Source organism: Colletotrichum costaricense (assembly GCF_030867565.1).
Source record: "Colletotrichum costaricense strain IMI 309622 chromosome Unknown Scaffold_17.1, whole genome shotgun sequence".
In the NCBI taxonomy this organism is placed as follows: Eukaryota; Fungi; Ascomycota; class Sordariomycetes; order Glomerellales; family Glomerellaceae; genus Colletotrichum; species Colletotrichum costaricense.
Window position 1 is genome coordinate 222,245 of NW_026848246.1, and position 13,291 is coordinate 235,535.

The 13,291-nt window shown below is 57.1% G+C and overlaps 5 protein-coding genes across 5 annotated transcripts; 3 read left to right on the plus strand and 2 right to left on the minus strand.

Annotated features, from left to right (window-relative positions):
• Positions 1-524: 524 nt before the first annotated feature.
• On the plus strand, positions 525-3,287 carry CCOS01_13254 (uncharacterized protein; the record flags this gene model as incomplete). The annotated part of the gene is made up of 2 exons (XM_060461400.1): positions 525-2,461; positions 2,525-3,287. The coding sequence occupies 2 exons, from the start codon at positions 525-527 to the stop codon at positions 3,285-3,287; spliced, it is 2,700 nt and encodes an 899-aa protein (XP_060307828.1).
• Positions 3,288-4,288: 1,001 nt separating this feature from the next.
• On the plus strand, positions 4,289-6,424 carry CCOS01_13255 (bacterial alpha-L-rhamnosidase domain-containing protein; the record flags this gene model as incomplete). Its single annotated transcript, XM_060461401.1, has 1 exon — positions 4,289-6,424. One exon carries the CDS (start codon positions 4,289-4,291, stop codon positions 6,422-6,424), a length of 2,136 nt encoding a protein of 711 aa, XP_060307829.1.
• A 1,451-nt stretch (positions 6,425-7,875) lies between these two features.
• On the minus strand, positions 7,876-8,525 carry CCOS01_13256 (uncharacterized protein; the record flags this gene model as incomplete). The annotated part of the gene is made up of 2 exons (XM_060461402.1): positions 7,876-8,319; positions 8,382-8,525. The coding sequence occupies 2 exons, from the start codon at positions 8,523-8,525 to the stop codon at positions 7,876-7,878; spliced, it is 588 nt and encodes a 195-aa protein (XP_060307830.1).
• Positions 8,526-9,922: 1,397 nt separating this feature from the next.
• Positions 9,923-10,150, minus strand: CCOS01_13257 (uncharacterized protein; the record flags this gene model as incomplete). The annotated part of the gene is made up of 1 exon (XM_060461403.1): positions 9,923-10,150. One exon carries the CDS (start codon positions 10,148-10,150, stop codon positions 9,923-9,925), a length of 228 nt encoding a protein of 75 aa, XP_060307831.1.
• A 1,979-nt stretch (positions 10,151-12,129) lies between these two features.
• Positions 12,130-12,808, plus strand: CCOS01_13258 (uncharacterized protein; the record flags this gene model as incomplete). The annotated part of the gene is made up of 2 exons (XM_060461404.1): positions 12,130-12,482; positions 12,748-12,808. 2 exons carry the CDS (start codon positions 12,130-12,132, stop codon positions 12,806-12,808), a joined length of 414 nt encoding a protein of 137 aa, XP_060307832.1.
• Between the last annotated feature and the right edge of the window lie 483 nt (positions 12,809-13,291).

Here is a 13,291-nt window from a genome sequence, read left to right on the forward strand (position 1 = left end):
CAATGAACTAATTGCAATTCAAACGGGGACGTTAAGGCTCCACGAATGGAAGGGGAGAGACGGAAGACAAGCACTAATATACCCTCGACTTGATTCCCGTATCCGCACTCGCAAAGTAAAGACTAGCCGCCCCGCTCACGTACATGGACATTTACATCCGGCAACCCCTCCATCTCGCCAGATTGCAGAGAACAGCAACCGGACCTGTCGATCATTGGGTAATAGCCGACAAGGCGCGCAAGGTCAGACGATGCGACCGAATGTTAGAGCGCCCTGGCTCGTATCAATGGTTCCCGAGCTTCTACAATGGGTGACAGGCTCCAGATCGCATGAAACCATGGGGAAATTAGCGGTCCATGACGCAGATCAGTACAGAAATGCTACCTCGCTGATGATGGGGGCATTTCTTGGTGCCCATACGGAGTACGCAATGATAAATAGAATGCGCCTCCCGCCTTGGCTAGAATAAGCATCAGCCATCGTTGTGATCGATCAAACCGAAACGGTCAACCACATCATTCACGATGTTTCGGACACAGCTCCTCCCAGCCCTCACGCTGGCGCTGACGTCTCTCGTCAACGGCCAGTCCAGCGATGATCTCGGCGTAGCAAACGGCTTCCTCGACTTCAAAGCCGGCCAGTTCACCGGCCAGCTCGTCAAGGACTCCCAGACCCTCGCCTCCCTCAAGCCCGGAACCGACTTTGACTTCCTCCCCTCGGACCTCCTCGCCAACCTCACCTTCAACTACGCCCACCACATCGGCGACGTCACCTTCCGCTTCAAGCTCGACGGTGCCGGCAACTGGACGTCCGTCGACTCCGCCCAAGCCAGAAAGCCCGTCAAAGCCCTCGCGGACCTCGCCCCGGGCGTGATTGCCGGTGCAGACCTCGCCGCGACGCTGCCCGCGGGCGTGCCCTTGACCGTCACGCGCGAGTGGCTCCCCGCCGGCGATGGCCTCGCTCTAAGAGTCAACTTCACCAACACCGCCAACGGCACCGTCGAGCTCGGCGCCCTGGGTCTGCCTATCGCCATCAACAACATCTTTTCGCGCCCGTCGGCCGAGGAGACGCAGGCAAAGTGCTCCCTCGCGGACCCGTACATCGGTCTCGATGCGGGCTACGTCCGCGTCTCCCCCGTAAAGGGCCTCGGCAACGCCCTTGTGGTCGCGCCGCTGGGCTCGAGTCCGTTCGAGGCGTGGAGACTTCTTGGGGAGCCGCAGGGTGATTACTACTACCAGTCGCAGACCTACGAAGGCACTTATGAGTGGATGATTCACTCCCAGGCGTGGGCGGAGACCGAGTGGAAGAGCGCAACGCCCTGGAACACGCCCACCTCGAAGAAGCTCAAGGCCGGGGAAACATACTCTGTCGGACTCAAGTTCGTCGCCGCGGAGAGTATCCAGACCATCGAGGCCGCCGTCACAAAGGCGGAGATCCCCCTTGCTGTTGGTATCCCGGGCTACGTCGTGCCCACCGATCTCACAGCCAGGCTGTACCTCACGCACTCGTCCCCGGTCAAGACCATGGACGGCTCAGCCTTCACAATCAAGCAGGACACTGCAGCAAAGGGCTCCCCTTACCTCCTCACGCCGACCGCCGGCGCCTGGGGCCGCGCAAAGGTAACAATCACCTACGAGGACGGCAAGACGCAGGTGGTGCAATACTACATCACCAAGCCCGCGCCGGAAACAGTCTCGGACCTGGGCCACTTCCTAACCACCGCCGCGCACTTCACCGACGCCTCCGACCCCTTTGGCCGCGCGCCGTCCATCATGGGCTACGACAGAGAAGCAAAGGCTATCGTCACCCAAGACGAGCGCGTCTGGATCGCGGGTCTAAGCGACGAGGGCGGCACGGGCGCCTACGTCGCCGCCGCCACGAAGCTCTTCGTCCAGCCCGTCGAAGCCGAGGTCGCAGTCCTGGACGACTTCATCCACGACACCATCGTCGGCACGATCCAGCCAGCCAACGACACCTTTGCCGTGCGCGCGAGCACCTTCTTCTACCAGCCCGACGCCGTCAACTACACCTATGACGCCTCCCGCGACTGGACGTCCTGGGCGTCTTGGACCAAGGAGAGGGCGTACACCACCGTGCGCGCGTATAACTACGTCCATCCCGTGGTGGCGTACTGGTCCATGTACCGCGTGGCAAGGGACTACCCGCAGGTCAAGACACGCGCTGACTGGACCTGGTACCTGACGCAGGCGTATAACACGGTGACGCACTGCATGAAGAACGGCGCGGCGGACTGCGACTACGGGTTGACTGGGTTGATGGGCGAGACGGTGTTTGCGGAGCTGCTCGAAGACCTCAAGAGGGAGAACATGACGCAGGAGGCCACTACCTTTGAAGCCAACATGCGCTTCCGCGCCGAGTTCTGGGAGACGCTGGCTGTTCCCTTTGGCAGCGAGATGGCGTGGGATAGTACTGGCCAGGAAGGCGTCTACTACTGGACCGAGTAAGCTTCTTTCAGCCCAGATCACCAAACTCTTGACGCGCAATAGCTAACATGAAGCAACAGGTACTTTGGCCACAACAGCACCGCCATCAAAGCAATCAACAGCATCAGAGCCTACATGCCCACCGTAGCCCACTGGGGCTGGAACGGCAACGCCCGCCGGTACTGGGACTTCCTCTACGGCGCCAAGAACCAGGGCATCGAGCGCCAGCTCCACCACTACGGCTCCGGCCTCAACTCGCTGCCGATGCTGCACCACTTCGAGCGCAACCCGTCCGACGTCGACGCCCTTCGCGTCGCCTTCGCCGGCAACACGGCGCCCCTGACGAACATTGACGCCGAGGGCTGCCCATCGGCGGCGTTCCACTCGTTCCCGGAGCATTTGGCCTGGGACCCGTATACCGGCGACTACGGTCTCGGGTTCTTGGGTTTGGGTCTCGGCCAGGGCGTGTATATCGTAAACCATGCGACGTACGGCGAGGTCGTGTTTGGCGGCAACGTCGTTTCGTCGACTGAGACTTCTGTGGTTGCTGAGCCGAGGGACGCGGTGCGGAGGCGTGTGTTTGTTGCGGATTTGAGGTTGAAGGTTGATCTCAGCGCCGGTGCTATTCAGACTGTTACTTATGATCGCGAGGGCCAGACGGTGAAGTTGAGTGTTGGTGCTGCGGCGTCTGAGGCGGCGCTGAAGGCTAACTCGACTATTGTTTGGCTTGAGACGACGTCGGGTGATGCCAAGTTCACAGTGTCTGGCGCGAGTGTGGCCAGAGGAGGATATCTCGTCGACTTGTCTGGCGGACAGGCTGAGGTCACCATTTCCAAGGCATGAGATGGTGGTTGGATTATACTTTGAATTCTAGTACATATTTAGATCTTGGCACACGGGGCTTCTCAGCCTTGTAAATTCTATTCTTGTTCAGTTGTCAATCATGTCACATGGGTAAACACTTTCGCTAGGCATTATATATTCCCATCATCTCTTTACGACCGATCTGAACAGAGCAAGGACTTCCACAAAACCAGAAAGCAGCGTCAAAGTCTGAACCGACGATTACAACCTGGAACCCAGCCCAGTCAATAAGTATGGACAAGTCAACTCAAACATCAGACGGCGACAACTTCAGATGAACCAAGTCAACTCAACTCAACTACGAGAATGACTAAGAGAGGTGAACGCCAAGAAACAACGTTCCACCTCTCCAGATTACCCCACAAACTTAGCTGCAAGACTCCTCCTTCAAACCCCGCACTCTCCTCCTCCGTCTCTTCCCATTGATCCTCTTCTTTCTCTTCTTCTTCCCCTTCTCTTCTCTTGATTTGTTCCTTGATTATTACCGAAGATTCCCCCTGGCTCTCTCTGCCAAGCGATCGACTCCCACCCTGTCTGCCCCCTGCTCAAGATCCAAAGGAACCACGACTCGTGTTCGGCTGCAGAGCTGCAGAAAGTTCCCCAAACCTAACCACCCATCATTGACCCGAAGTCACCGAACCCCATGGGGCCGGAGGAAATACCACATCACCTCGTGCCCGCCATTTCCACCAAGAAACCCGGACCCGAGATGACAATGACACCAAGGACAGAGGGACCCTGCGGGGACTCTCTACTTAGCCTAATTCGAGGCATTGACATCACCTGAATCCCCAGTACTTGGGTCAGGGGAGAATCAACATCAATACGCTTGCCTCGGGGTAGCAATGCCGCGATACGCCACCCCAAAAGCCTATGAAGCTGCACAACATATCACGAACCGACCAACCTGACCTCTCTTCCGCCTCACGTCTAGATCTCGAGACTAGGCAGGGTGCCAGACCGCACCGCATCCGTCCACAATGGTCTCATCCTCATCGTCCTCCCTCCTCCTAGGCCTCGCCCTTCTCTTCACAAACACAGCAGCCCAATCCTGCTGGCGCAACGCAACCTGCACCCACCCAACCGAAGCCTCCTTCCCGGGCCCCTGGGACGCAAACATATACGCCCCAGACTCCCGCACAGCCCGCCCAAAGTCCATCCTCTCCCTCGCGACAGGCGACCAACTCGCCTCCTTCCCCTCTCCCGAGTCACAAACCCTCACCGGCAATGGCTCCGCGCTCGTCTTCGACTTTGGCGTCCTCGTCGGCGGCCTCACCTCGGTGAACTACACACTCTCCGGCACCGGCACCGGCAACACCACCGAGCCCGTGACCCTCGGCCTCGCCTGGACGGAAGCAAAGAACTGGATCGGCGAGTACTCGGACAACTCCAACGGAAACTACCGCGGCCCGGGCCAGACCCTCATCTCCGTCGACGGCGCCCTCTTCCACCAAATCACCGTCCCCGGCCCGGGCTCCTACACCGTCCCCTTCCCCCAGCTCCGCGGCGGCTTCCGATACCTCACCCTCTACCTCATGACAAACACCTCGTCGCAAACTCTCACGATCGACGACGTCTCCCTCGAAATCGTCTTCCAACCAACCTGGTCCAACCTCCGCGCCTACCAAGGCTACTTCCACTCCTCCCACCCCCTCCTCAACAACATCTGGTACTCGGGCGCCTACACCCTCCAAACCAACGCCGCACCGCCCGAAACAGGCCGCGTCCTCACAGAAGACATCACGTCCGGCGGCTGGTCCAACGACGCCTGGCTCGGCGTAGGTTCCTCCCTCCTCCTCGACGGCGCCAAACGCGACCGCTGGATCTGGCCGGGTGACATGGGCGTCGCCGTGCCCTCCGCCTTCGTCAGCACCGGCGACCTCGAGTCCGCGCGCAACGCCATCCAGACAATGTTTGACTTCCAGCGGGACTCGGGCATCTTCCCCCGCGCGGGCCCGCCGTATCTGGACGCCACGAGCGATGCGTACCACATGTGGACCATGATTGGCGCGTACAACTACGTGCTGTTTTCTGGTGATACGGACTGGCTGGCGGCGAACTGGGCGACGTACCTGAAGGCGATGGACTACATTTACGGGAAGATCATACCCGAGACGGGGATCCTGAATGCCACGGCCGCGGGCGATTGGGCCCGGTACGTCAACTCACTCAATGGCAGCGCGCCGAACATGCTCCTCTACCGCACTCTCACCACCGGCGCCTTTCTCGCGGAGCTTGCTCCCGCCGTTCGCACATCAAACCTCACAGTACCAGCAGGGACAAACCTCACAGGAACCTGGCTCGCCCGCGCAGCCTCCCTCAAGAAAGCAATCTTCACCCACCTCTGGGACCCGACAAAGGGAGCCTTCATCGACGGCTACAAAAACCGCACCCTCTACCCCCAAGACGCAAACGCCTACGCCCTAGCCTTCAACCTCATTCCCCCCTCCAGCCCCGAAGCCGCCTCCGTCTCCAAAACCCTAACCCAGAACTGGACCCCCATCGGCCCAGCCTCCCCCGAGCTACCAGGTAACATCTCCCCCTTCATCTCCAGCATCGAGATCGAAGCGCACTTCGCCGCAGGCCGCCCCGATCGCGCGGTGCAGCTCGTCCGCGACAGCTGGGGGTGGTACCTGAACCACCCCAACGGCACGGGCTCGACCGTGATCGAGGGGTACCTCGTCGACGGCACGTTCGGGTACCGCAAGGGCCGGGGGTACACGGACGACCCCAGCTACGTGAGCCACGCGCACGGGTGGAGTTCGGGTCCGACGAGCGCGATGACGGAGTACCTCGTCGGGCTGCGCGTCACGGCGCCCGCGGGCCGGGAGTGGAGTCTGAAGCCGGCTTCGTTTGGCGGCGAGGCGGAGGGGTTGCCGGCGGAGGCGGAGGCCGGGTTTACGACGGCGCTGGGGCGGTTCAGTGCCAAGTGGGTTGTTGAAGAGGGCGGTGGGTTTGCGAGCGTGGAGTGGGATGTGCCCGAGGGCACGAGGGGATGGGTGCAGCTTGGGGCCGGGGAGGGACGGTGGGTTGAGGGCGGGAAAGGAAGCGCGAGAGTCGCGTGTGGAAAGGGGACGGAGGCTCGGGGGAGGAGACGCGCGGCCTCCGGGCCGTGATGGCGTGAACGCGGACAGTGGTGCTAAGTAATGTAGTAGATAGGCAATCTTTGGCTGTGATGTGTAGAAGACTTTTGACCCCTTGGGCAATGTGTGTGTGATTCTACCCCCGAGGACCCCGTTATATTGAAATACGAGGTTTTCGCCCAAATACGAGGCCCGAACACTCCGCTCGTCGATAAGAAAACCCACTTAAACGGCTTTCCTCGGTCCCTTAGACTCGAAGAAAGAGATGGCCTCTCTGGTTCCCCCGTGGCCTTGATGATCTCTTCCCACCGGATACCCGGCGGTGATACCTACCAATCACGTCGGGACTCCGCGGCCCTGTTGGCTCCGCTGGCTGTTCGAATACCGAGACATGCTTCACTAGCTCGCGAGCGCGCCCATGGCGAGCTACTAGCCCCAGGTCCCAAATGTCTGTGTACGAATGTCAAGGGACCATGGCCCTTTTGACATCCATCACACAGGCTCGGTCCAAGCGGGATCTGAGCTAGACCTCGGGGTACGCACGGGGTTTCCTCAAGAAAAAAAAATGATAGCGCTCGTAAGGTTGCCGGAATGCCCAAGCAAGCTGTCGGTTGTACGTGTAGTGAAAGTTTTGGCGAGTCAAAAGGACCATGAAGGGATTGCCGTTTGTTTCGATTCCGTTTTCTCGTTTTCTCAACTCGGGAAGCGTTGAGGAATGCCGAGCCCCTGATAAGTAAACATGAAGCCACGAGACCTTTATCCCAAAAGACCAGACGACGACCTGTGGATTGACTTTCTTAGACATGCGCCGCAAAGCCGCGACCACTGGGCAGAAGGTGGCCAACGTTTCAAACGGTCCGAAGCCTCTCGCAGCAGCCCTAAACTCTCGTAAAAAGTCGCCGCTAATGTGGCCGTCATTTGAGGGGCGTACACAGCTGAGAGCCCGGATCCGACGGAAGTGACGTACGGCGCTGGTGACAGTGGTGTAAACTCGGTTGCATGATGAGGAGCAAAGTGAGAGAAAGTGAGGTTGTATAATGAACTGTGCTGGTTTTGATATTGACAATTCTGGGTATCTGTCTGTTTTCGTGCCTACAATAGTGTGAAAGTGCTGGAGGCTACTCGGAATTCTATGTTCCATAAGAGCTTGATGAACCATCACCTAGAATTACGACATGGCTGTCGGATATCCAATATCTCTCTGTGTCTGCGCCATGATATCCGAATAGTGTCATTCTCCAGGCGAAGAAGGAGACATGTCGGTTTCTTCCCTCAGTAGTCAGTCTCCTTCGCGAGCGTGGATATTCGTCTTCCCCCGGCCAAGACCAGCACTTGCTCAAGGCCGCACCGAATCTGTCTGTCCATGTCTCATGAAATCTCCGTATCCTTCCATCTCATAAACGCCAAGAACACCCCATCCCCAAATCCAACAAAAAAACTCTCAATGCAAAAGATCGGCCAGTAACCCAAGAGGGCCATCACAATCAACTCGGCACCACCTGCGCCGTCTCAGGATCACTACTCCCAATACCTGCCCTCCTCTCCCTCCTCTCCACCTCCCTCGCCCGCCTCCTCGCCCTTCTCCGCCGCTGCTGCTCCCGCCCACCCTCCTTACACGCGTCGACGCAGTGCATGGCCATGTACAGGAAATGCAGCACCGCGGCGATGAGCTGCAGCCACATGTACCACGGCGCCCACGTCTCCTTTTCGACGCGCAGCGGATCCTCGCGCCAGGCGCGGTACTCGCGGTCCGGGCTCCCCGTACGCCAGCCGTTGAGGATGATGAAGTAGAAGAAAGCGACGAGGCCGAGGACGAAGAGGACGAAATCGCCGACGACGATGGCGCCGGTGCGCATGCGGGGGATCTGGTGGGTTGAGTTTGCGAGGGTGACCATTTCGGCCATGGAGAAGATTATGCCTGAGACGGACTTTTTTTGGGTAATTAGTAGCCGTTCTACATAGTCAAGGGAATGATGCATGTCAAGCTTACAGTGACGTATCCGAGCGGGAAGTGGAAGCCATATCTCGATAGTGTGATGAGGGCGGCGAGGGCGCACACCTCAAATACGACGAGGGTCAGGCGGAGGCAGAACTGGAGGATGCCGTAGAGGGCGGGGATGCGCGGGCGCGTCATGCTGGGTTGACGGCGGCGAGGGGGTTTCGCCTCGATCGCGAGGTTGAGGTTGCGGGGGGCCTCTCTATCGTGGAATCATGCGGCGGTAACCAAGAGGTCTGGCTTATGCGGCTTGCTTGACAAGTTGGAGGTTCGAGTGCGGTGGCACAGCCGGTCTTCGTTCGGTCGGTCGGGATCGGGGTTGTCGTCGTTTGTCGAGGGTGGTGGTATCTCAATGGCGACGGCCTCGGTGAGTGGCAGCGACGGATGGGCCGGCCACAGAATTGGATTCCCGGGATGCTTGGATTTCCTTCGGGCGCGGCGTCTAGGCGTCGATTCTCTTTAGGGTAGATTGTAAGGTTCAGGTAGTTTGGCGACACAAGCACCTGCGACGACGGCCCGTTCGACGGGAGAGGAAGAGAATTGAAGTCAAAGGTCGGGGGTTGGGAAGAAGAAGAGAAAGAAGAAAGAAACCAGAAAATGGACAATATTGGGCGGAGGTTGGGAAAGCTGTCGTCGAATTGATTCGTTTGGACTTCTTTGTTTAGAACCTTTTTTTCTCGCTTTCAACGCCCCAACCAACCACTTGACAGAATGAAAGCTCCCCTGGTGTGGCCCGCGGGGTGTTTGCTTGGCGATTGAAGATTTGAGCAAATGGAACACGAAGAAAGCGGGCGGGCGCAAATCGCTACAGAAGGGAAGGTCGAACTACTGCGAGATTGTGGGTTTCTAGCCGTTGTTACCGTCCTTTTTCTGAGAGCTCTGCAGGATGATGGGAACAATGGAGGGTGAGTGGATGGGTGGGTGGTGGTCGGTTTCGAGGTAAGGTAAGGGTCGTAGGTATCCGGCCGGGATAAGCGGTGTAACCGATCCAGCAGGTCGTCTCTATGAAGAAATCCCAGGATCTCAACGTCGAGAAGAAGAGGAAGGGAAGAGAAGAAGGAAAGAAACAACCACAAGCTCTGACTGGACACGAGACTTGCGGGGGTTTGCTGACGACTGGAATAGAACTGAAGAAAAAGTAGAGAGGACGGGAGGCAAAAGGATGCCCGCCCGCCTTAATCCAGAACGGAAAGTCGAAAAGGAACAGCGCCAAGCATGTCCAGGCAAGGAAGGGTGGGCGCAATCCAGGATGGACAAACGTAATGGGTGGGTGGGAGAGACGCAAGCCCGAGGGATTTGGGGATTTGCAGACACTCAGCTCAGATGGAAATCCATTGACGATGTTTGGACGGACGGGGCACGGGAGGGAGAGGCATTGGACCAACGATCAAGTCTTTTCTCTCTCCCTATTTCGACTCTTGGGCTGTCCCTCATGCATCCATGCGCTGGTACTGTCCGTCTTTCAAAGGCCCCAACACCATACACACACTCACGATACTCTGCAGTAGATAGAACAAACATTTCCCCCTCCGTCTCTACTCTTTAGTTTCTACAATGTCAATGTCCGCCAGGTGGGCTGTGCGGCGCGGCGCTGCATGAGAATGGGCAAAAAAGACAAAATGGGGGTTCCGGCCAATATGCATGCGACGGCGTGGTCGGGGCAGGTCCTTGGAGTAAGGTCCATCCAGTAGAAATCTTTTCTTTCTCATGGATGACGGTGCTGCCCTTGAACTTTGTATTTGATGAGCAGAATATGGGGGCATTGGCAATATCTGGGCATTAAATTCCATCACATCAACAATCGTGTTTAGGTAGCCAGTTTCTAGACCCAACTTGACAGGCCTTGAGAAACCACACGTCAAACTGCCAGAATCCAAAGAGAAGATAGTTTCAACGCCTAAAACGCCATCATTCCTCTTCCCTCTCCCCCACCGATCCTAGCCTAGGGCCGGTCTTTGGCATCCCACCCCTTGGCGGAGTCGCGGGAAGATCCCGGATTGTCTCTCCCGCTATGAACTCCCCGATGGACTCTGCTAAATTACTCCGTAGTCCGTACCAAGCCCTGCTGCCCTACTGGCTCAGATAGCGTATCCGTACCTTACCTAGTCTAACCCGTCGGTAGGGCTTTGCCAGGGGCCAAGACTCGTACGCCCGAGGCATTGACAACCCGTAGAGTAACAATTTGGCCAATTGCTCAAGCGTTGAAAAGTACTCAAAGCATCGGAGAGCAGTAGCTAGAACCTGCTGGCATACTACGGAGTAGATCAGATTACATTGACCGTTAAAAATTGTTAGTGACGTTTGCTTGGCAAACGGTAATCGGCAAACGGGCCTGACGGGGAGCTGGAGGAGCATCCCATCGGACCAAGAAATGCCATTGCGTCATCCCATCAACTCACCCCAGCTTCGCAACGAAACGATGTCACTGGAAACACAAACCGTCCAGGTCAAAAACGTGACGGGAATTGAAGCCATGAACCCTTCCTGTTGTCCTTACGCACCTTGAATCGACGACATCTCTTATTGCCTCCAGTAAGCCAGGGGACAATGTCAAGAAGGACTGTAAGATTGGACATGAAATTGCACACCCGGTATGATGATCAAAAAGCAGGGTCCTTCCATAAATAAATCAGTGGCGCACCCATCCAAGTTTCCTCCTAGTCAGCCCGGTTTCTGCTGTCCCCACATCGCCACCAGTGACCAACTCTCGAGTCTCAACACCACTGTAGTGTTTGACTATACTGATGGTACTGATGGTACGGACACTCAAGATCAAGAACTCGAGAGTCTTCGAGCGGGAGAAGCTTACGAAAGGATACGTCTCTCCCGAGTTCCCGTCAAGAAAGCGGGCCGGCCAACTTTGCCGTCAGGAAATGACCGTCGCGTTATGAGATCAGATGGGGGGTTCACACCACCGCGGCTCACGGCACGTTCCCTTTGTGCCCTTTTCCAGCCTTTGAGACTCACGGATGGGTACGCTTAGTGACATGGAGACATGGAAGCGTAACAGGGCAGGCTAGAATGTCACCAGAGCCCACAATGAGGCTCAAACGGCACCCGCCGCAGGAAACCTGCCCAGAGCCTGGCCCGCCCTGGATGATGAATCCGGTATATCGAGGCATCTCCACCAAGGAAATCCAGAATACCAAGACGGTTTACGCGGCACTCACGCGGCACTTGGCCCGGAAATTCCCTCCACAAGCCCTCACAGCTCTGTCTGCTCTGGACTCCGGAGACCAGAATTGCTCGAGTCCAGACAAGTGAAGGCTGCAATAACACTACCCCTTGTCCCCTCTATGGACTGCTCTGACGTCGTCTTCCCCATTGTTTTTGTATGCTTCTTTTTCCGGGGTCGGGAGTGTGATGCTTGGTGATGTACTTTCAATGGAGAACCCGCGGCCGGTGGTGGGATTTGACGTAGATGGCAGACTGTTGCATGGAGACGTGGGCATTCGTCGCAAACAGGGTGACGGCACTGTCGATGACGGACGTCGACGCGTTCCTTGGCCACGATGACGGACTTGTAGGAAGACAGTAGAGGCGTTCAAAGTATAAAGGCATCTGTTCTGAAGCGCCTCAAGTTGGTATTCTCTCTCACCATCATCAAACACAGCCACAACGACCAACACAACTACAATCTCATCCGAGTATCACTCATCACCACCGCACTACAATATCCTAAGATCTCATATCCTAAACCAACAGACCCACACACTTGACACACTCCCACCCCAAAACCAAAATGCACGGCGGAAGACAAGAAAACTACGGCTCCAGCGGCATGGGCGGCGGCATGGGTGGTGGCTACAACGACGGCCCTAGAGAAAACTACGGAGGCGGTATGAACAGCGGCATGGGAGGAGGCATGGGCGGCGGCGGCGGCTACGGGGGCGGCCGCGAGAACATGGGCGGCGGCGGTATGAGTGGCGGCATGGGCGGAGGCTACGGAGGCGGCGGCCGAGACAACTACGGTCCCTCCGGCGGCATGGGAGGCGGCCCCGGTCCCCGCGACAACTACAACGGCGGTGGCGGCATGGGCGGTGGCATGGGTGGTGGTATGGGAGGTGGCGGTGGCTACGGCGGTGGCCGTGAAGAGTACGGACATTCCGGTGGCCACTCTTCCCACGGACGTAAGTTTACCCCTTCTTCACTCGCTTCGATACTTTGGACACAGTGAAGCTAACATCATCGTAGGCCGCAACAGCTACGACCGCCGCGATAGCTACGACCGCCACGACAACCACAGCAGCCACGGCAGCAGTCACGACAGCCACAACAGCAGCAGCGGCGGTAGCGGCGGAGGTCTCCTCGGCGGGATCCTCGGCGGCGGAGGAAAGGATAAGAAGGAGGAGAAGAAGAGCGAGGGGTTCACTGACAAGTTGATCGATGGTGCCGCTTCGTACGCCAAGAAGAAGTGGTAAATTCCGAAAAGCATCTTCTGACACAAAGTCAGAAAGATGAACGATGTAACGAATACCTCTTGTATTAGTAGCCCGGGCCTACGATCATAGCCTGTAGTAATAATTCCATGATTATTCTGAATCATTGCCAGAGACTTGCCGTGGTTGGATGTTTGTCTATACTTACTTACTCTCGAGCGTTTATTGGTCTTTCGATACTGTCATAGTCCCCTTCACACATTAGATGTCAATAATGTTGGGCGGCCCGAAATCTTACTAGCTCATCACCACACACAGATAGCACGTTCAAGCGCGTCCGGAATTGCAGTCATTATGAATCTTGAGCGATCTCATCGCACCTCATTCAAATCTGCCAAAGGGGCCTTCGGGGCATTTTCGCTTCCCGTTGAATACTCTTGTTACATGCCCTCAAAAACGCCAAATTTCATCCTCTCTCGTCAATCAAAAAGGGGGTCCGCTTCCAAATGTCCACTCCGAATGAAA